This window comes from Silene latifolia, chromosome 1 (genome assembly GCF_048544455.1).
Source record: "Silene latifolia isolate original U9 population chromosome 1, ASM4854445v1, whole genome shotgun sequence".
NCBI lineage: Eukaryota > Viridiplantae > Streptophyta > Magnoliopsida > Caryophyllales > Caryophyllaceae > Silene > Silene latifolia.
The window spans coordinates 60,560,073-60,582,138 of record NC_133526.1 but is presented as its reverse complement, the minus strand read 5'-3'; the positions used below and the strand labels follow the sequence as shown (position 1 = coordinate 60,582,138).

The window sequence follows — 22,066 nt, the reverse complement described above, 5'->3', positions numbered from 1 at the left end:
TTTTAATTATTGTTAATTACTTTCATTTATTCATCATGTTTCATTTTGTTGGTATGATTGACAACCTTGCTAGCATGATCAACATGATAATGAGTGAGTAGTCTCTTAGCTAGGGTTAATGGGTGATTAGGGGAAACCAACATGGGGAATGATTCATGCTTAAATTAATATGCTTTCATGCTTTATTTGCTTGCTTGTTTTGATCTCAACTCATGCACATGTTATATTTGATGAAATGCTAAGCCTATGAATCCTTGCATTTACCACCATCTTCTATCTTTTCAATGAGACTTGTAAGACATAACCCAACTCGAGTCTCATTAGACCATGCATGTTGTTGAGTAGGGAAGATTAAGTCGACTTGTAGGTGTTGTACAATCTAATCGATTCGGCTCCGGGACCCAAACTTTCCAAGGATTGTAAGATATAACCCAACTCAATCCATCACAACAATAATTGCTTGCTTATAATTTGAGAACATGTTTGTATGATCAATTCCCATGATTCCCCTATGATCCCATGACACCCTAGTGCTTTTTATCAATTGTTTACACCCCTTTTAATTCATCTTGCTTATTTATTTTCATTGCTATTTTAGTTAGTGACCTTCTACATCAACCCAAATTGTGACACCCCTAAGACACCACTAGTTTCAATAGAAATCTCATTTCAATACCCGTCCCTTGGGATTCGACCTTTACTTGCCTCTTTACTAATTGTGAAGTTGTTTGTGAAGCTATAAATTGTGTTTTGATTCGGACGTGACCCAACGACCACACCTTCTATTTGTGAACACGAAACGAACCGATCATGCTTCCCGACCCCGAACGCTATCATCGTATTGTGGGTCGGCTTGTTTACTTAGCTGTGACCCGTCCTGATCTCACGTATGTCGTTCACATTTTGTCCCAGTTTATGCACACGCCTTATGACTGTCACTGGGACGCTGCCCTTCGTGTTGTTCGCTATTTAAAGGGTCCGCCTGGTTAGGGCCTGCTCTTACGGGCTGATGCTACTTTGCTCCTGTCCGGTTAGTCCGACTCTGATTGGGCCACATGTCCGGACTCGCGATGTTCTCTTACGGGCTGGCTTGTCTTCCTGGGCTCTTCCCTTGTGTTCTGGAAAACGAAGAAGCAGCCCACTGTATCTCTGTCATCCACAGAAGCGGAGTATCGCTCCTTAGCCGCTCTCACTTGTGAAATCAAGTGGCTTGTTGGTCTGTTACGTTGTCTGGGTGTTGATCACCTACCCCCGTATCTGTCTCGTGTGATAATCAATCCACCTTAAGTCTTGCTCACAACCCCATCTTTCATGAGAGGACTAAGCACATTGAGATTGATTGTCATTTTGTCCGTGATGCTATCAGAGATGCACTCATTGCACCTTCCTACGTTCGCACTACTGATCAATTGGTTAATATCCTCGCCAAGTATCTTGGCGTCGCTCAGTTTACGTATCTATTAGGCAAGATGGGCATTTGTAATCTGTATGCTCCCTCTTGAGAGGGGGTAACAGAGGCCCATATCATATTATATTATGTTATGGTACATCGTATGTCTTGGGTAAGAGGTTACCCTAACCCTAGCTATCTATCATGTATAAATATATCGTTTGAATGAATGAGAAAGGTCGTACTGTTCTGTGCTATTCAATTGTTCTTAGCACGTCTGTTATAAATATCCTCTAATTACATTTTTTTTGTAGAAAAGTAATGGTATATATAAATTAAAGTGTCCACAGCCGATAACACTCGGTAGTAATCCACACCATATATATAGACCCCACGAAATTTAATTTTCACTAAAAATAAGATGGACATATGTTTGGGCCAATTTCTGAATATTGGGCCAACATAGGGTTAGGTCCATTAGAGCTGATTTGGTGAATTGGGCCAAGGAAATAAGCAACCAAGAGAAGCCCGCGTGTTGTAAGTCATCAGGGAGATTTCAGGGAGATTCCAGGGAAATCAGGGAGAATAGAATACAAAGCAGCATTTATGGAAAGAAGCCCGGTGGGACCAAGATTCCTTGCCATACAAGGAATAGGACACGGCTAGGGTTTCTACCCTATAAATAGCCAAGAAGATGGAGAAAGATATTCATTCAAGAACTACCACATAAACACAACACATTGTGCTAGCTAGATTATTGCGCCATCTTCCTTGTACTCATTCTCATATTAAAAGCTAGTGCAATCACTGGAAGGGTGTCACCCCTTCCCGCGGTCGTTTCCCACATTTGGTTTTCCGCATCACCAAATCTCCTGTGTCAATCTTTATTTGCATCTTTATTTACCATACTTAGCGTCAACATAAACAACTCAGTCAACATACAACGAATAAGACCACATTGACCTAATTTAACCTAATTCGGTAGAAAAATACCAAAACAGTTTGGCGCCCACCGTGGGGCATTGTGGTCATCATCGTTAGTCACTCAGATACAGGATGGACAAACAAACATCATCAGCCGTGTCAGGGAGTGGTCAGCCGCTGATACCGCCAAATCCTATCCATAATCCAGCATCAATGGCTCAAACTCAAGCACCTGGACACACTCCAAAAACCACATCTGCGACGAAAGTCACTCTGCCTCCCAGAACTCCTGCTGTGGCGGCTCACTCCAAATCATACAAGGGACCTGGAAACTCAAATCTCACTCCACCACCAAGTCCAACATAAACCTTACTTAGTGGCATGGAAAATCTGCAAAAGGTGATGGAGAGCATGCGTGAAGATCAAAGGAAGGCGGAAGCTGAAGCAAAAAGGAGGAACAGGGAGCTCTGGGCACAGATAGATATTCCGAGATAGCAATCAAGCACACCAGCAAGCGCGGAGGGTGAAGATCAGGCTCCAATAGTGGATCTCACACAGGGGGAATCAGGCAGCAGGAGTCGACCGCGGCAGATTCCAGCCGAGCTAGTAACAAGATAAGATCTAGCAGCAGTATCGACGGGAGAAAGGATAGTCCCACAAGGAATAGGACATCTCACGCCGGACATCTGGTAGCCTGCCAGCCGCCCAGATGTGGTACCAGGTAACATTCCAGTCAATAACTTTGTCATAACTAACCAGATACCTGGCGCAGGATCCGCGGGCAGTCCGCAAGTAAGCTGGCACTAGGGGACGCTCGTGACATCAGCCCCATTAGATAACACGCCGCATCAGAACCCTGTGGAACTCAGGACAGGAAGCAGCATCCAGAGTCAGCAGGCGGTAGACAGACGCAACCAGGACTCAGAAAACTTAATCAACAGGCAGTATTTGGAGCTGAGAGAGATGCTGAGCAGGGTCCCAGGAATGTCACCTCCACTTGAGAAAGCAGCGCCTGACAGTTATGCTGACTCACCATTCGTAAACGCAATATCAGTTGTCGCCATGCCAAAGGGATTCACAAATCCAAACATGACTCTCTTTGATGGCACAACAGATCCCTTTGATCACGTGAGCTAGTACAAGCAAAGAATGATGACAGTAGCGGCTGTTGGGCATGTAAAAGAAGCCTGCATGTGTAAGGGGTTTGGGTCCACACTGTCAGGACCGGCACTACGATGGCTCGTGAGTCTACCTAACAGATCGATATCCACATTTGCTGACCTGGTGAACGTATTTACTCAGCAATTTGCAAGCAGCCAGAAGCCACAAAAGCACGCTAGCAACTTATACCAGATTGTTCAAGGCGCCAACTAGACCATTGGAGAATACAACACTAGGTTCAATAATGAGAAGGTGGCAGTACGGGTGTGTGACGTGTCAACAGCAGTGGAAGCATTCACAAGGGGGTTGCACCATGAGTCAGACCTATACAAGCAGCTGACTATGCACCCTTGTCACAGCTTCGAAGTGGTACAAGAAAAGGCAGCAGCTGCAATCAGACTGGAAGAAGATATCCTGGCTAGAGCCAATATACCAAGTACGCCAACTGTATCCAGCACGTCGGCCGTAGAGAAGTCAAGTAGAAAGCAGTCTACCGGAAAGAAGGAGGAAAGATATAGACCATATGGTAGGGGAGTCAACAGAATCGACAACAGAGAAGAGAATCAGAAACTCCCCACACTGGCAGAATATGGATTCACAACTGGCGTCGGAGAGATCCTAAAAGCACTCAGGGAGATAGAAGACAGGGTAAGGTGGCCTAGGCCACCAGTAGAAGAACAGTCCTGGCGAAACAACAGCAAGAAAAAATGTGAGTTCCATCGTGACATCGGACATAACACGGAAGATTGCTATACTTTGCATAGGGAGATCAAGCGCCTATATGAACAGGGGAGCTGAGCCTTCTATTACCACGTGGGGGGCAAGCAGTAGGATAAGGTAGGCTCCATGAAGGCCGCAGCACCACCTACCTGCACCAAAATAATAAACGTGATAACAGGCGGCTCAGACTTAAGCGGATTAACATACTCAGCAGCCAAGAGACGCGCTACTGAAACCAAGGGAGATAGACCAGAGACTTCCTGCAAAATTTCCCACAGCAATCTCCCTGCTGTCACTTTCGATGAGGAGGATATACACGACAGCCAGGAGCATCATGACGCACTTATCATAACACTGTCAATAGCCAATTGCACGGTTAGAAAGGTTCTGGTAGATACTGGCAGCTCGGTCGACCTAATCATGCTAAAGACCATAGAAAATATGGGGTTCAGCGAGAAAGACTTGCAGAAGAAAACCATCCCGCTGGTAGGATTCAGTGGAGAGACAGCTAACTCGCTAGGAGAGATTGTGATCCCAACCTATATAGAAGGATTCAACAAGCAAGTAAGATACTTGGTCATAGATGGACCATCTACCTACAATGTTATTCTTGGAAGACCATGGTTGCATCTAATGAAGGTGGTCCCCTTAACGTATCATCGGTGTGTGAAGTTCCCCACATCGTGGGGAGTAGAGACAGTACGAGGAGACCAGGAGGAAGACAGAAGTTGCTATAAGAAGGCATTAAAGTGCACACCCAGCCCTCCAGCATAGCAATTACAGTAGCAGCACATCCAGCATGAATACATTGAGACTCCAGCTGAGGAGCTGGATCAGATCAACCTGGACAAGCTGCACCTAGAGAGAACTGTGCTAATAAGGGCAGGATGCACTGGAGACCTGGTGTCGTGGGTTTTTAAACTCGTCGTCAAAAAATACCCAACCAAAACAATATTTATAACTTCACCAACTACTCTTAGTAAAGAGGCAAGTAAAGGTCGGATCCCAAGGGACGGGTATTGATGTAGGATTTTCAATTGTAAATGGTCGTGTCTTAGGGTGTCACAATTTGGGGTTGAGGTAAGAGATCAACTAAAACTAATCAACAATAAAAATGAAGCAAGGTAGATAAAATGAAGATGTAAACAATTGATTAAAAGCACTAGGGTATCATGGGTACATAGGGGAATACATGGGAGTTGATCATACAAACATGTTCTCGAATTATAGGCAAGCAATTATTGTTGTGATGGGATCGAGTTAGTGTATATCTTACAATCCCTAAGAAGGTTTGGGTCCCGGAGCCGAATCGATTAGATTGTACAACACCTACAAGTCGGGTCGACTTAATCCTTCCTATTCAACATGATGCATGGTCTAATGAGGCTCGAGTTGGTTTATGTCTTACGAGCCTTATTGAAGAGATAAGTGATGGGTAAAAAATGCAAGGATTCATAGGCTCGCATTTCATCAAACATAACATGTGCATAAGTTGAAATCACAACAAGCAAGCAAATAAATTATGTGAACATATTAGTTTAAGCATGAATCATTCCCCATGTTGGTTTCCCCTAATTGCCCATTAACCCTAGCTAAGGAAACTACTCACTCATGATCAAGTTTAACATGCTAACAAGGTTGTCAATCACATTAACAAGGCAAAACATGATGAATGAATGAAAATGATTAACAATAATTAAAGCAAGGATTAAGAGAATTATACCTATGGAGATTCCAAAATAATAATGCAAAGAATAATAGAAGTATTTGATGATTGATGGAAGGTTGTCAATCTCCCAATAAACCCAAATGATCTTCTAATTACCCAAAATAAATGATGAATAATAGAGAAATTAAGGAAACACTAAGTATTGAGATTGTTATTAAGACTAAATTAAGAGTTGATTATAAGATTAAGGAATGATTACTAATTGATTAGAACTTGATTACTAGATGATTAAGAGAGCATGCTAATCTAAGCAGTACAATGGGGTATTTATACTAAAGATTAGGTACATAAATTAGGGTTACTAAGGGCTTAAATGACTATTAAGTCCTTAAGAAAAGTTGAGGAAATGCTCCTCTCGAAGGAAATGAGCATCTCCGTTTTGCTAGTCTTGCCATGATCCGAGCGGCTTGAAAACAGGCACGGGCTCTCTGGGGTACGATCCGAGGGGATTGTCAAGGGAGACGCTTGGATCTTCTCGCTTCAGGACGAGCGTCTTGGTCACGGGACGCTCGGATGGTGGTGGGGAGATGCTCGGATCCTCTGTGATCCGCTCGGATCCCTTGGCAGACAACATTTCTTCTTTTCTTCCTTCATAATCCGCGAGGATCAATCCGGGGATGCAAGGATCCTTTCGTCATTACCCGTTTCACTTTATTATCTACATAGGCCTTCTAGTATTATCTTCCCTTTGATGCTTGGTCATTAGATGCGATCAATTTAGCTCCATTTTGCCATGTAAATGCAAGGTTTGCACTCCTCTCCTACCAAGGAAACAAAACCTCAAGGAATATGCAAAATGGGGAACTAAAGATAGTAAATGACCCAATTATGCACTATAAAGCATAGGAACGAGGCTAATTAGGGGACTAAATGTGCTCAAATATGAGTCACATCAAACATCCCCAAACCGGACCTTTGCTCGTCCCGAGTAAAGAGGTGACAAAAACTAGGACCCTTATTCAAACTAACCTACTAATATAGCCGATGTGAGACAATTAGCGGGTCTCACTCTGCCCCTTCAACTCACAACAAGACAACCATGAGGTAGGATGACTTCTTGCAAGGCAAGGTGGGGCTTGCCAAAATGGCGATACATCCAATCATTAAAGCACACAAATCAAGTAATTGATTCATCTACAAAAATGAATAGCCACGTTCCTCATCTAAGTGACGGAAATTATATACAAGGGAAGCAATCTAAGGGTACACATTCCATCATAGATACGGTTTCTTCAAACTACTAAGCCTAGAAGGATACCAATAAATCACCTCCAAGTTGTGTCAAGCTAGGGTACCTTTGTCGTCAATTGGTAAATGCTTTCGTCAAGAGTATGCTCCTTATGGTGTTAAAAACACTGGAGGATCGCGGAATTCCCTTTCTTGCCTAGACAAGAAGAAGGGTCGTCCCCTCTCTACCATGCACAAAAGTGGATTCGATGGAAAAGGGATCGATAGTATTTGAGTTTCATACGGGAGTTTGCTTTTTGTTGTTGTTATTCCCCCCAATTTCTTGTGGCATTTGACATTTGAGAACACTTTCTTTTTGCCATTTTGTTTGATGCTTGGCATTTCAACACTTGACAATTTCAACTTTTTCTTGCATTTTCTTTTGAACATTTTCAAAGCTACCCCATTTGTAGTGAGGGTGCTTGTATTTGAAGCATAGGAGTTTTCATTTTTGTTACTCCTCTTTTCTTTTGATGCAATTGCAAACTTTTTCTTTTCTTTGTACTTCTTGAACTCAAATTTGAACAATTTTTGTGCCCATTCCCTTTGATGTGATCAATATTTGAGCATATTTAGTCCCCGAATTAGCCTCGTTCCTATGCTTTTTAGTGCATATTTGGGTCATTCACTATCTTTAGTCCTTTGTTTTGCATATTCTTTGAGGTTTTGTTTCCTTGGTAGGAGAGGAGTGCAAACCTTGCATTTTCATGGCAAAATACAGCTAAATTGATCGAATCTAATGACCAAGCATCAAAGAGAAGACAAGACTAGAAGGCCTTTGTACATAATGTAGTAGATGGGCAATGATGAAGAAGATCCTTGCATCCCCGACAATATTCCGGAGGATTGTTGGAAGAAGAGAAGAAGAAAAGAAGAAATGGAAGCTGACAAAGAATCCGCTCGTCCCAACCATTGGGACGCCCGTTCAGCAGCTTCCCAGGACGCTCGTCCAAGCCACCCAGCCGCTCGTCCAGCCGCTCCCCAATCTGCCCATCCCGACCCTTGGACGCTCGGATTGTGCTCCAGAGGGACACGTCCTCTTCTTACTTCTATTGAAAATGCGCATATTTTTTGAAGACTAGCTAAAAGGAGACCCGCATCTTTTCTTGAGAGGAGCGATTCCTCAAGGACTTAATCGTCATTTAAGCCCTTAGTAACCCTAATTTGTGCACCTAGTCCCCACTATAAATACCCCATTAGTCTAATTAGATTATCATGCTCTTCTTATCAATCTTTAGTGTAGTTTATATTATTCTAATCTCTCCTTAATCTTGTAATCAACTTCTAATCAAATATTAATACAAATCTCATTTCCTTAATTTCTCTTTTGTTCATCTTTTATTTTGGGTAATTGAAGATTATTTGGGTTTATTGGGAGATTGACAACCTTCCATCAATCATCAATTACTTCTATTATTCTTTGCATTATTATTTTGGAATCGTCATTAGGTATAATTCTCTTAATCCCTTTTTAATTATTGTTAATCATCTTCATTTATTCATCATGTTTTGCTTTGTTAATATGATTGATAACCTTGTTAACATGTTAAACTTGATAATGAGTGAGTAGTTTCCTTAACTAGGGTTAATGGGTAATTAGGGGAAACCAACATGGGGGATGATTCATGCTTAATTTAATATGTTTTCATAATTTATTTGCTTGCTTGTTGTGATCTCAACTTATGCACATGTTATGTTTTATGAAATGCGAGCCTATGAATCCTTGCATTTTTTACCCATCACTTACCTTTTCAATGAGACTTGTAAGACATAAACCAACTCGAGTCTCATTAGACCATGCATATAGTTGAGTAGGGAGGATTAAGTCGACTTGTAGGTGTTGTACAATCTAATCGATTCGGCTCCGGGACCCAAACCTTCCTAGAATTGTAAGATATAAACCAACTCGGTCCTATCACAACAATAATTGCTTGCTTATAATTTGAGAATATGTTGGTATGATCAATTCCCATGAATCCCTTATGACCCCATGACACCCTAGTGCTTTTAATCAATTGTTTACATCTCATTTTAGTCATCTTGCTTGTTTACTTTTATTGTTATTTAGTTTACTGATCTTCTCATCTCAACCCAAATATTGACACCCATAGACACCACTACTTGCAATCGAAAATCCTACATCAATACCCGTCCCTTGGGATCCGACCTTTACTTGCCTCTTTACTAGTAGTAGAGTTGTTTGTGAAGTTATAAATATTGTTTTGGTCTAGGTGCTCCTAACGACAAGTAACCAAAATCTAAGCTCAAAGTGGACCGACCACCCTTTTTGATGACAAAATGTGGTAGAACATGGATGATGGTTGCATGGTTTCAAGGGTCACCTTGGAATAAACGGTAGCCAAGGAGTTATCACACCACAATGTACTCTTGACTAGGCCTTAATCCATGGGTCAAAGGATACTAGCATGACACATCCTAGGGTGTTTTACAAGTATTCTAACAAGCAAAGTCTCAAGAATAAAAAGTATCTACAAGGGCCTATATATACTTGTCAAGTTTCCCAAATAGATGCTTTCACAAAATTTTTCCTAAATGCAACCATATGCCATGATGCAACTAACATTTATACATCCTAATGCATATGCTTCTACCAACTAGTATGCCAAATAATCTAAATGCAATCCTATAATCACATTGTTTAGACAGCATCAATCAAAATAAAGCTACATAGTCATTAACATAAAGAGGAAAAAGAAGATTGGAAAGATCATACCATGCGGTCTTCAATATCCTCATGTCTCGGATGTGGCATAGTCGATCAATGTGAAAAAGGATAAACAAACAAGCAAACAAAAAAGTATATACAATATATACAATTCTATACTAAAAAGGAATGAACATGTTTTTGGGTTTTTGCATTTCTCAATTTTTTATGGTTTTTATGTTTTTATGAAATAAGGACATGTTTTTGTATTTTTCAAAAAAAATCAATTTTTATCATTTTTGTTTTATAAGTCATGTTAGAATTTCCCATCCCCACACTAGTATGGGCATTGTCCTCAATGGCCAATACGATAGGAAATTATACAAGCTATATGAAAATGCATGATTCCTAAGCTAAATGCAAACTATATGATATATATACAAAAGTGAATGCAAGCTAAGCTATGCTATATGATGCATGAATTTTTGTTTGGTTGGAGAGCATAATTTAAACTAACTCCCAATGCATATGCTTGAACTTCCTCAAACCAAGTGAGACACTATTTCTAATGTCAAAAATGGGGGAGTTTATGCACAAAAATGCTATGCATGAATCTAAAATTGTCATTTTGGATTTTTTTATGTGGGAACAATAAAAGACACCTCAATTGGACCGAGGTGGGAGTCCTCTATGTGGTGCTAGGACTCGAACTCATGATCAAGAATAAATTAAAAATGTTATAAAGACAAAGCTAAAAGGAGGGGTAGGAAACTCACAATGGGTAGTGGTATCCTCCAAAAGCTTGTCTAATCCTCAATCGTCGCTCATAGCGACATCACTACCATCTCCATCATCATCATCATCATCCTCATTAGCTTCATTGTCATCATCTACCTCCATAGACCCAGAGGCTTCACCACTATCACTTGAGCTTTCTTCTTCCTCACTTCCCTCTTCTTCTTCACCTTCTTCTTCTTCATCGCCACTCTCAACAACAACCTCCTCATCACCCATGCTAGCATCCCTAGGAGCATTAGGAAAGAAAACTTCCCTATCCTCCCAACTAGGTAAAAGACATGATGGGTCAAGAAGTCCTTGCCTAGCTAGGTGTAAGAGGGGCGGATATTGAGCTCTATATGCATTGACTCGGTCTTCATGGGCTTGCTTATGCATTTCTTGCATCAAAAGAGTCAAGTAATCATTCCCCACCGTAACATTTTCGGGTCGTAATTCATGGTAGGTGAACGGGTAGGGTGGTGTGATAATAGAGGAGGAGGGCTAAGAAATGGCCTCCCTATAGTGTTGCATTATGGACTCGGCTTCCTTGGAGAGTGGGAGAAGATAGTGCGGGCTTCGGACATTTAGTCGGCAAATTTTATTCGGTAGAATGAAGGACTTGGCATCTTTTGTAAGCCACTCAAATTTGTTGTCAAGATTGTCGTTCTTGACCCAATGGAATTTGTGAACCATAGTGGCTAGATCAATGAGGTGGCCTCCCTTAACCGGCTTATAAGTGTCATCTTTGTTGAAATTCCGGTTGAAGTACTTTTCCAACCACGTTACCAATCCCCCATTTACTATAAAGGCCGTGCCTTCCTTGCCATGATCGATATTAAGCCACCTTTCGATTAAAAGTTGAAGGATATTATATTTCTTGGTGAACTTCTTATCGACATTCAAGGTTGACTCGAGATAGATGAAATGTAATTCGGTGAAGTGATTAGTCCCCTTCCTAGCAATAAGAGTATTTCCCAAACCCTTGTGCCACACCCTTATGCCCGGGTGATGAACATAAAGAGCACGACATTCATGGAAGGACTCGAATTTCCTCCCGGTAATAGCTTTCCACAAAGGGGCGGGATCATATTTTGTTGAAGGTTTCTTCACATAAGTCGAGTCATTATCAAGACCGAAAACTTTGCCAAACTCATTAAAGGAAATCTTCCTATCCACATTCTCAAGGCGGAATTCAATGTTCGTTCGATTCTCCACCTTTGTAACTTTCAATGAACTTAGAAATTCCAAGGTGAGGGAGGGGTAGGTTAATTCTTGCATATTAAACAATGTAAGCAACCCCATAGACTCAAAGAAATTCTTGGTTCTTTCAAGGACACCAAATTTGGTCAAGGCATCTTGGCAAATAAACTTGGTGGGTAAAATCGATTTCTTAGCAAGAGACATAAAATTTTTCCTATGAGAATCGGATGTGAAATTTACCTCCGGATATTTTTCTAGTCGCTCAATAACTGGGATAGAAGTAGTAGCTTCCACCATAGGAATAGGAGTTTCTTGAATTTCCATTCTTGCTTATTGAACTACCAAAGCCTTTGAAGCTTGAAGTGCTTGTTGCCTTTTGGAAAGGTTTGGTTTTGTAGGTGCCTTGCTTCCACCTTTGGTCCTAGCCATTGTTCTTCTCCTTGTATATATCAACAACCAATGAGTTGCTTGAATTCTTCTAGTATCCTCAAGCTTCAATGAATCCCAAATCGATTTAGGATTTTCGAAATTTGCCTTTAACCCTAGAAAATCGATTCAATTTTTGAGGATTTGGATGTTTGAATGGCTTTTTGTTGATAGAGGAGTGATTTGTTTGAGTTTTGAGGAAGTTTGGAATTGATTTGGGTGAATTTGGTTGAGGAAATTGATTTTTGTGGATGGAGGGATTGAGGATTTTGAGGGTTTTGAATGTGTGTTTATGTTTTGAATGAAGGAAATGGAAATGGGGAAAAGGGGTTTTAATCCCGTGTTTTTGAATTGCAGCAGAGGGAGACGAGCGTCTGCAGCACGGGACACTCGGATTGTTGCCCAGTCAGCTTTATAAAATGTAACCCGTGCTGAGACGAGCGTCTTCAGCAGGAGACGAGCGTATTTTACCTGGAGACGAACGGATTCTTTTGAGGACGCTCGGATTCAAGGTCAGGGTGAAATCCCAGATTCTGATAAAACCAAGATGAGCAGATCTTTACTGAGACGAGCGTCTTTTGGTTGAGACGAGCGGATTCCTGAGGAGACGCTCGGATTCATACCCAGTGCAAATTTTTCCTTTTCAGCTCTGCCAGGATGAGCGGATTCTAGTCAAGACGCTCGGATTTTCACCTAAGACGAGCGGCTTCTTCTTGAGACGCTCGGATTGCTCCTGTACCTCACGGGTTCAGTTCCACCCGTGGGTATCTTCATAACCCAAGTCATTCCGTCTTCGTTCCTTTGGTCTTCATTGTGGGGGCACTACGAAGGCTTGGATAGCCTAGGCAAGTGCTATCCCCACACTAATCAAAACACTACACATCAAGAAACTTTTAAGTCCCTCCCTCACTTTCTCTCAAAATGATAATCTTGATCAAAGTAAATCCAAAAATTGACAAAAATGCAATAAGTAAAATGCAACTTAAGGGGTTAGAATATTTACAAATGGTGATTTAGGGAGGACTCCGCCAAACTCTCATTCATGTATGAGATGTCAAGGAGGCATAGCCAAGGTGTTGTTGATGTTGCTCAACACCTTGAAGAAGTAGTTGAAGGCTTGTTCATTGTCATTATAAAGATCTTCAATAGACCTTTGCATATGTTGTTCTTCATTGTGGTCACTTGAGTTAACATGATCACCAAAGCCTTGGTCTTGGGTCATATCATTACCAATATAAGGATTGAATAACCCTTCAAACTCATCATCCCATAAACCGCATACTTCATTAGCTTGCTTACCAATAGTATCATGAGTTGATGAGAACAACTCCTCTTCTTTCTTGTCATTATGGCCAATGAGGCCTTCTTCTTCTCTTGTCATGAGTGGTGGCGAGCTATTCAAGCTCTCATTCTTGTTGAAACTTTCTTGCTCTTTGGATGGAGCATCTTGGAGATTATCCACTTTCTTCTCCCATATGGATGGTGATTCTTTGCCCATAGCTTGTCCTTTGTATTGAAATGCAAACTTCTTCCTATCACTTTCTCGGCTATAATGATCGATCATGAAACATGGCTCATGTAAGCGGGGAGCTCTCATTGTCTTGTCAAGGTTAAAAGTGATTGTTTCATCTCCCACTTCAAGTGTGAGCTCTCCATGTTTCACATCAATCACCGCTCCCGCGGTGTGTAAGAATGATCTTCCTAAAATGATAGGAATGTTGGAGTCTTCCTCCATATCAACAATAACAAAATCCACCGGGATGAAGAACTTGCCAATTCTTACCGGCACATCCTCCCACATCCCTAAAGGTGTCTTCGTTGACCGATCTGCCATTTGAAGTGTGATATTAGTGCACTTGAGTTCTCCCATTCCTAGCCTTTTGCATACCGAGTATGGCATGACACTTACACTTGCTCCAAGGTCACATAGAGCTTTGTTGATTGTAGTGTCGTCGATGGTGCATGGAATAGAGAAACTTCCCGGATCCTTGAGTTTTGGAGGTGAACTTCCCGGACACTTACCTTGGTGAATGCAATAGTATCTAGCTTCTGGATGGATTTCTTCTTTGTAAGAATATCTTTCATGTATTTCGCATAGGCCGGAACATGGTTAATCAATTCGGTGAATGGGATTGAGACTTCCAAGTTCTTCACAATCTCCATGAACTTTCCAAGTTGTTCATCGAACTTAGGCTTAGCTTGAAGACTCGGAAATGGAATTCTAATCACAATAGGCTCTTTTTCCTTAGCCTTCTCTTCATTCTTCTTCTTTGAAACTTCTTGAATGTTGGTGGGTTCTTCTTCTTTCTTAGAGTTTTCAACTCTTTCCTTGTCACTAGCATTTACAACATCTTCATCAATGGGCCTCTTCGGCCCTTCATACCTTGTACCACTCCTCAAATGGATGGCACTCACCGACTCATGTCTTGGGGGATTACCTTGAGGTGGTAATTGTCCCTTTTTTCTTTGAGAACTAGAAGATGCTAATTGAGACATATGGGTTTCCAACATCTTTGTGTGAGCTAGTATGTTGTTGATGGTGATGTCTTTTGCTTGGCTATCCTTTTGCATTTGAGTGAAAAAATCTTGTTGGTTCTTTTGCATTTGGAGGACCGTTTTTTGAACATCAAAACCTTGGTCATTTGTTTGATTGTATGGAGCTTGATTTTGATAACTTTGGTTTTGATTGTAAAAGGGTCTTTGAGCTTGGTTTCTCATTGGAGGTGGGGTGTATGCTTGAGGGTTTTGAACATTTTGACTTTTGTATGAAATATTGGGGTGGAATTTGGTATTCTCATTGTAATAGTTGGAATAAGGGGTGCCACTTTTGTATGCTTGGAAAGCATTCACTTGTTCACTTGTTCCCCAACATTCACTTTGGTCATGTCCCAAAGTTTCACAATTCTCACATACTCCACTTGGAATCGATGATGATGCCACCATAGCATTAACATGTTGCTTAGGTGATTTGGAGGCCTCTTCAAGTTTAGCCATGGTCTTCTCAAACTTCAAATTAATGGTATCAATATGAGCACTAAGTTGAGCACCCAATTGAGTAATGGAGTCCACTTCATGCTTTCCTCCTCTAGTAGCCTTCCGAGGTCTACTATATTGCGAGTTATGGACCGCCATTTCCTCAATTTTGTTGCATATTTGATTGTCATCTACCTCAGTGAACATACCATTTGATCCCATATTGAGAATGTTTCGGGAGTCTTCATATAGACCATTCCAAAATTGTTGTACAAGGAACCACTCGCTAAGTCCATGGTGTGGACAAGATCGACAAGTGTCCTTGAATCTTTCCCATGCTTCATACAAAGATTCCTCATCCCTTTGTTTGAACCCGGTGATTTGGGCTCTCAACATGTTAGTCTTCTCCGGAGGATAGAATTTCTTGTAGAAAGCAAGTGCCAATTTCTTCCAAGAATCAATACCAAGAGTAGCCTTATCTAGGCTCTTCAACCATTGTTTCGCGGAACCAATCAAAGAAAAAGAAAATAAGACCCATCGGATTTGGTCTTGAGTAACTCCGGTTTGAGAAATCGCATCACAGTAGTCACAAAAAGTCTCCATATGAGAATGAGGGTCTTCACTAGGCATCCCTCCAAATTGACTTCTCTCAACTAATTGTATAAATGCGGATTTGGCAATGAAATTGCCGGTTAAATGTTGTGGTGTAGGAGTACCATTTGGTAGGTTCTCCTCGGTTGGTACGGAATGTGATGACAATTTAGGCATTGTGGGTTGATTTTGTGGCGGGTTTTGTATTGGGTTATCCTCTCCTTCTCTTGAAAAAGGGTTGATGAACTCATTGTTATTTTGTTGAATGTCCACAATCTCACCAATACCTCTCAAAGTATTCCTAGCAAGTCTTCTATTGTTGGTCAAAGTTCTTTCGATTTCAAGATCAATGGGTAACAAGTTACCTTGTGATCTCCTAGACATGCAAAATATCAAACAACTTAAAAACAATTAGAACAACCTTGAGGAGATTGACTTCCCCAAGATAAACAAAGACACAACTAAAAACAATTAATAAAAATCAAATCAAGTTAACACCGTCCCCGGCAACGGCGCCATTTTTGGTGTCGTGGGTTTTTAAACTCGTCGTCAAAAGTTACCCAACCAAAACAATATTTATAACTTCACCTACTACTCTTAGTAAAGAGGCAAGTAAAGGTCGGATCCCAAGGGACGGGTATTGATGTAGGATTTTCAATTGTAAATGACTGTGTCTTAGGGTGTCACAATTTGGGGTTGAGGTAGGAGATCAATTAAAACTAATCAACAATAAAAATGAAGCAAGGTAGATAAAATGAAGATGTAAATAATTGATTAAAAGAACTAGGGTATCATGGGTACATAAGGGAATACATGGGAGTTGATCATACAAACATGTTCTCGAATTATAGGCAAGCAATTATTGTTGTGATGGGATCGAGTTAGTGTATATCTTACAATCCCTAAGAAGGTTTGGGTCCTGGAGCCGAATCGATTAGATTGTACAACACCTACAAGGCGACTTAATCCTTCCTATTCAACATGATGCATGGTCTAATGAGGCTCGAGTTGGTTTATGTCTTACGAGCGTTATTGAAGAGATAAGTGATGGGTAAAAAATGCAAGGATTCATAGGCTCGCATTTCATCAAACATAACATGTACATAAGTTGAAATCACAACAAGCAAGCAAATAAATTATATGAACATATTAGATTAAGCATGAATCATTCCCCATGTTGGTTTCCCTTAATTGCCCATTAACCCTAGCTAAGGAAACTACTCACTCATGATCAAGTTTAACATGCTAACAAGGTTGTCAATCACATTAACAAGGCAAAACATGATGAATGAATGAAAATGATTAACAATAATTAAAGCAAGGATTAAGAGAATTATACCTATGGAGATTCCAAAATAATAATGCAAAGAATAATAGAAGTACTTGATGATTGATGGAAGGTTGTCAATCTCCCAATAAACCCAAATGATCTTCTAATTACCCAAAATAAATGATGAACAATAGAGAAATTAAGGAAAGATTAAGTATTGAGATTTGTATTAAGACTAAATTAAGAGTTGATTACAAGATAGGAAGAACCATGGAGGTGTATATTGACGATATGGTGGTAAAATCAAAGAAGGCAAAGGATCACATGCAGCATCTGGCAAAAACATTCAACAATCTCAGAGAATATAAAATGAAGTTGAACCCTTCCAAATACACCTTTGGAGTCTCATCCGGAAAATTCTTAGGCTATATCATAACTCAAAGAGGAATAGAGGCTAGCACAGAGCAGATCAAGGCAGTATTGCAGCTAGAGTCGCCAGAGAAGCCAAAAGATGTGCAAAGGCTAGCAGGCAAAGTGGCAGCTTTGAGCAGGTTCATCTCGAGGTCCTCAGATAAGTGCAGGCTATTCTCGATATATTGAGGAAGAGCCAGAAATTCGAGTGGACTGCAGACCATGAGCAGGCATTCAGGGAGCTGACATTACCTCAGCACCCCACCGTTACTATCGAAGCGAGAACAGGGAGAACCATTGTTTCTCTACCTAGCTATCACAAAAGTAGCAGTAAGCGCGGTCCTAGTCAGAGAGCAGGACAAGGAGAAAAAGTCAGTTTACTATGTAAGCAAGTCTCTTCTGCCGGCAGAGACCAGGTACACATCTCTTGAAAAATTGGTACTAGCACTTGTAATTGCGTACTACAAACTGCGCCCTTACTTTGAGTCGCACACCATACATGTTGTGACCAATTACCCACTAAAATATATAATGAGAAAGCCTGAGCTGTCGGGCAGAATGTCAAAATGGTCCGTACACCTTAGTGGGTACGACATCAGGTATGATCCAATAACGGCGATAAAATCGCAGGCACTGGCAAATTTCGTGTCAGATTTCAGCCCAGCTATCCAAAATCTGGCGGACGAGGAAATTCTAACCCTCAAAGGGAACAAGGAGGTAGAAGTCTGGCAGATGCACATTGATCGAGCCTCCAACCAAAGGGGGCAGGTGTAGGACTAATCTTGCGATCTCTACAGGGAGACTTGATAGCACAAGTAGTGCGGTGTGAATTTAAGGCGACTAACAATGAAATAGAGTATGAAGCCTTAATACTAGGAATGCAGCTAGCTCTGGAGTTAGGAGTCAGAAACCTGCAGGTATTCAGCGACTCCTTACTGATAGTTAATCACGTGAATGATGAATATGTAGCCAGGGATTCAAAAATGATAGCCTACCTAAAAGTGGCAAAGGAGCTTAAACAAAAATTCAGAAACTACAAGCTCAAGCAGGTCCCTAGAGACCAGAATGTGGAGGCTGATGCCCTAGCAACCCTAGGGGCAACCTTCAAACCAACAGAGCTGACTAACATCCTCATCGCACATGTCTTGGAACCCTCAATCCAAAAATTAGAAGAAGCAGATAAAGGAGAACAAGAAGATCAGCAGGATGGGGCGGCGGTTTTATCAAACACAGCTGACCAGTCAGCTGGCCAGGCAGAAGACTGGGACTGGCGAACGCCATACCTACAATGGTTAAGACACGGAAAGCTGCCAGATGACAAAAAGGAGGTAAGGGGTTTCAAAATGAAAGCCTCCAGATTTACACTAATTGACAATGTGCTTTTTAGAAAGTCACTAGCAGGACCCTACTTGCGATGCCTGGATAAACAAGAAGCACATACCGTATTGCATGCCCTCCATAGTGGTGAATATGGAAACCACGCAGGGGGCAGGAGTCTGTCAAACAAAGCCCTCAGACAAGACTACTTCTGGCCCACAATAAGGGCAGATTCGGCAGAATACGCCCGGAAATGCGACGCCTGTCAGCGGTCAACACCAATGATCCACCAACCAGCAGAACCTTTGCATCCTATCATTTCCCTTGGCCATTCATGACATGGGGAACGGACATCATGGGACCTCTGCCTAGAGCCCCAGGAAACAGACTATGGATGCTAGCAATGACAGACTATTTTTCTAAATGGATAGAGGCAGAAGCATTCACGGAGGTAAAAGACAAACAAGTTATTTCTTTTATCAAACGTAATATCATCTGCAGGTTTGGTATCCCGACAAAAATCATATATGACAATGGATCACAATTCATCTCGAATGACGCGGAAGGATACTGTGCCAGATGTAACATCTCTCTGAAAAAATCAGCACCCAGGACTACAAAGTCCAACGGGAAAGCTGAGTCTAGTAATAAAATCATCATGGACAACTTAAGAAGGAGATTGCAGGAGTTAGGAGGAAAGTGGGCAGATGAGTTGCCACTGGTGCTTTGGTCAGACAGAACGACACCAAAGACGGCGACAGGCCAGACACCCTTCAGCCTGGTGTTTGGCGCGGAAGCAGTGATTCCATCAGAAGTTCTAGTTCCAACTCACAGGTATGGATGTATGACAGGGGAACTGAACAGTGCAGAAATAGTCAGGAACCTGGACACGATAGATGAGCTGCGAGCAAGTGCAAAGATACGTCTGGCTGCCTACTAGCAGTCAGTCGCCAGAAGTTACAACAAGAACGTAAAAATCAGGCTCCTGGAGGTAGGAGACCTGGTTCTCCGCGAAGTGTTCCAAAACACCAAAAATCAGAAGGCAGGCGAATTCGTCTATAAGTGGGAAGGACCATACCGGGTTGAAGGCGTTGTTGGCCATGGGGCATACATATTGATGACCATGGACGGTCAAATCTTACACAAACCATGGAACATACTTCACCTGAAGAGGTATCACTTTTGATAACAAGTAGAGTTTAGTGTACAGAGTTTTGTATCCAAAAACACCAAAAAAAAAAACAAAAAAAAAAACGGTAGTAGGCATACTACCAATTGTGTTCCATTTCTTTTCTTTTGTTTCTGTGAACATTAAAACTACTATTGGAGTTGTATGGTCGGTAGCTTCCTGGGACCACAATTGCTCTGGTACCCCATGAGCCAGCGTTAGGTACTTCACATCGCTTTGGTGGAATTTTCTATTTTTAGGCTTCTTTGAAAACATCACTCTGCACTCTGACATCTATGGTACATTGAAAGTGTTGCTAGCAGGACTGTCAACTGTAAACACTGGGTGACAAGGCACATGGCACTCCAACATGCCTAACCTTAATTCTCCAATAGGAGCACCCTCACCAGGCGGCTTGTGGAACATACGAAAGGGAGCCTGGATGACAGCTTAAAGCTCATCCAGCTACCCTGGATACCACCCCCAAATGTAGCTCTCAATACTGAGTACTCGACACAATCAATCGGGGCCCCAGCATGCATGCACAAACATATGGAGCTCAGGGATCTCTGAGCTACCAGAATCCTGTAACGTTCCACTGGTCCTAGAATGACGATAAACTTGCCTAAGGTACGCCCCTGTTGGCTTTAAACATGATGAACACACCTTGAGTCATGAACAAGGTTAAGTAGTCAGAATGCGGCATATGCCTAAATCAGTCATTGGACTCACACAGCAGCTAGCTAAGTCTAAATCATCCTTCTCAGGCTGACACGACTGGTCTAAATCAGCCTCACAGGTTGACACGACCACCTCTATCCAGAACGCGGCATACGCCTAAATCAGTCATTGGACTGACACGGCAGCTAGCTAAGTCTAAATCAGCCTTTTCAGGCTGACACGACTGGTCTAAATCAACCTCCTAGGTTAACACGGCCACTACCAACTAAAATCAGCCAATAGGCTAACACAACAGTGACCTGAGCTAAGTGCATAAAATTAACAAGTCACGACATGAGTAAAACTTGCCAAAACTGGGCAAGGGGCATTCCAAAATGCGGCCAAGCACGCCACTAAGGCTGGCATGGCCTAGAGTTCAAACAAACGCCGCCAAGGCAGAAAAACACAAAAACAAAGTATCTAAAAATTCTTACAAGTCTGCACCAGGGTCAGACTACCATTTAAAGAAAGTTTCAAAATAAAAACTTTTAACTAAGCGGCCAGATCAATGACCTCCCTCTCTGGCACCTCTTCTGCCTTCTCCTGCCGACCTTCAGTTTCAGGTACAGGACCATATTTCACAACAGCCTCTTGAGCTCCCTCAGCAACAGCAGCCTCCTGGAAGGAGCCAGCTTCCTCGGTAGCGGTCTGCTCCATCAGTGCATGGGGAATTCACCTCTCTGACCTCGGGCATCAGCACGCTCAAAGCAGGCTGAACAAGGTAGAGGGTCTCTAGTTGCCTCTCTTCCTCCTCTATAGACTACAAGGTTGGAGGCTCAGCAAGCGCAGCATGCATCCCGCTAATCTTGCCCCGCCAGGTGGCGTAAGCAACAATGTTGGTGGCGAGGGAGATCAGCTCACCGATCTTTTCGTCAGAACGCTTAAAGGCATCAGAAAAGGTGGTGCATACTTCCTGAGTGTGTGCCAACTGGTCAGCCTCCTCTTTCAGCTTCTTCTTAGCGCCAGCTAGTTCAGCCTTCAGCTCCACCACACGCTCCCTCAGGTCAGAGCGCTGCTGCTCCAAGTCAGCAATGGTCCCAGACAGCTCCTGATTCTTGGCATTGGTAGCCCGACTAGTGATTTGCACCACGTTGATCATCTTCCTATTGTAAAGAGCTGACTGGAAAGCCTGTTAGCAAAAAGAAAGAGTTAGCATAATCGGTATGGAAAGATTCAGAACAGGTAGCAGAAGAGGAGTACTCACCATAAAAGCATTGTGCACATCATTCTCCGCCATCTCTTCAGGGGAGAATTCCGTGAAAGCTTTCACCAGAGAAGGGAAAAGGATCTAGTCGATCTCAGGCCAGTATGGCACCTTGTCTATATTCCCAAAACCATCGGGAAAGTGGGCAATGATACCACCGCTAGCAGTGGCAGCATGACTCGCAGGAGGGGTA

General features: G+C 42.0%; 1 protein-coding gene and 1 non-coding gene across 2 annotated transcripts; both read left to right on the top strand.

Moving 5' to 3' along the window:
• The first annotated feature begins 15,481 nt into the window (after window positions 1–15,481).
• Window positions 15,482–15,588, top strand: LOC141620259 (small nucleolar RNA R71). The gene has a single exon (XR_012531921.1). It is a non-coding gene; the product is annotated as a small nucleolar RNA R71 (small nucleolar RNA).
• Window positions 15,589–17,323: 1,735 nt separating this feature from the next.
• LOC141647860 (uncharacterized) lies at window positions 17,324–20,298 on the top strand. Its single transcript, XM_074456223.1, has 5 exons — window positions 17,324–17,604; window positions 17,722–17,880; window positions 18,064–18,181; window positions 18,262–18,958; window positions 20,210–20,298. Exons 1-5 carry the CDS (start codon window positions 17,324–17,326, stop codon window positions 20,296–20,298), a joined length of 1,344 nt encoding a protein of 447 aa, XP_074312324.1.
• The last annotated feature ends 1,768 nt before the right edge of the window (window positions 20,299–22,066 follow it).

Coding starts and splice junctions, on each gene's coding strand:
- LOC141647860 (XM_074456223.1), top strand. CDS start 17,324: ATGGAGGTGTATATTGACGATATGGTGGTAAAATCAAAGAAGGCAAAG. Junction 17,881..18,063: donor CTTCTGCCGGCAGAGACCAG/GTACACATCTCT, acceptor GTACGACATCAG/GTATGATCCAATAACGGCGA. Junction 18,182..18,261: donor CCCTCAAAGGGAACAAGGAG/GTAGAAGTCTGG, acceptor CGATCTCTACAG/GGAGACTTGATAGCACAAGT.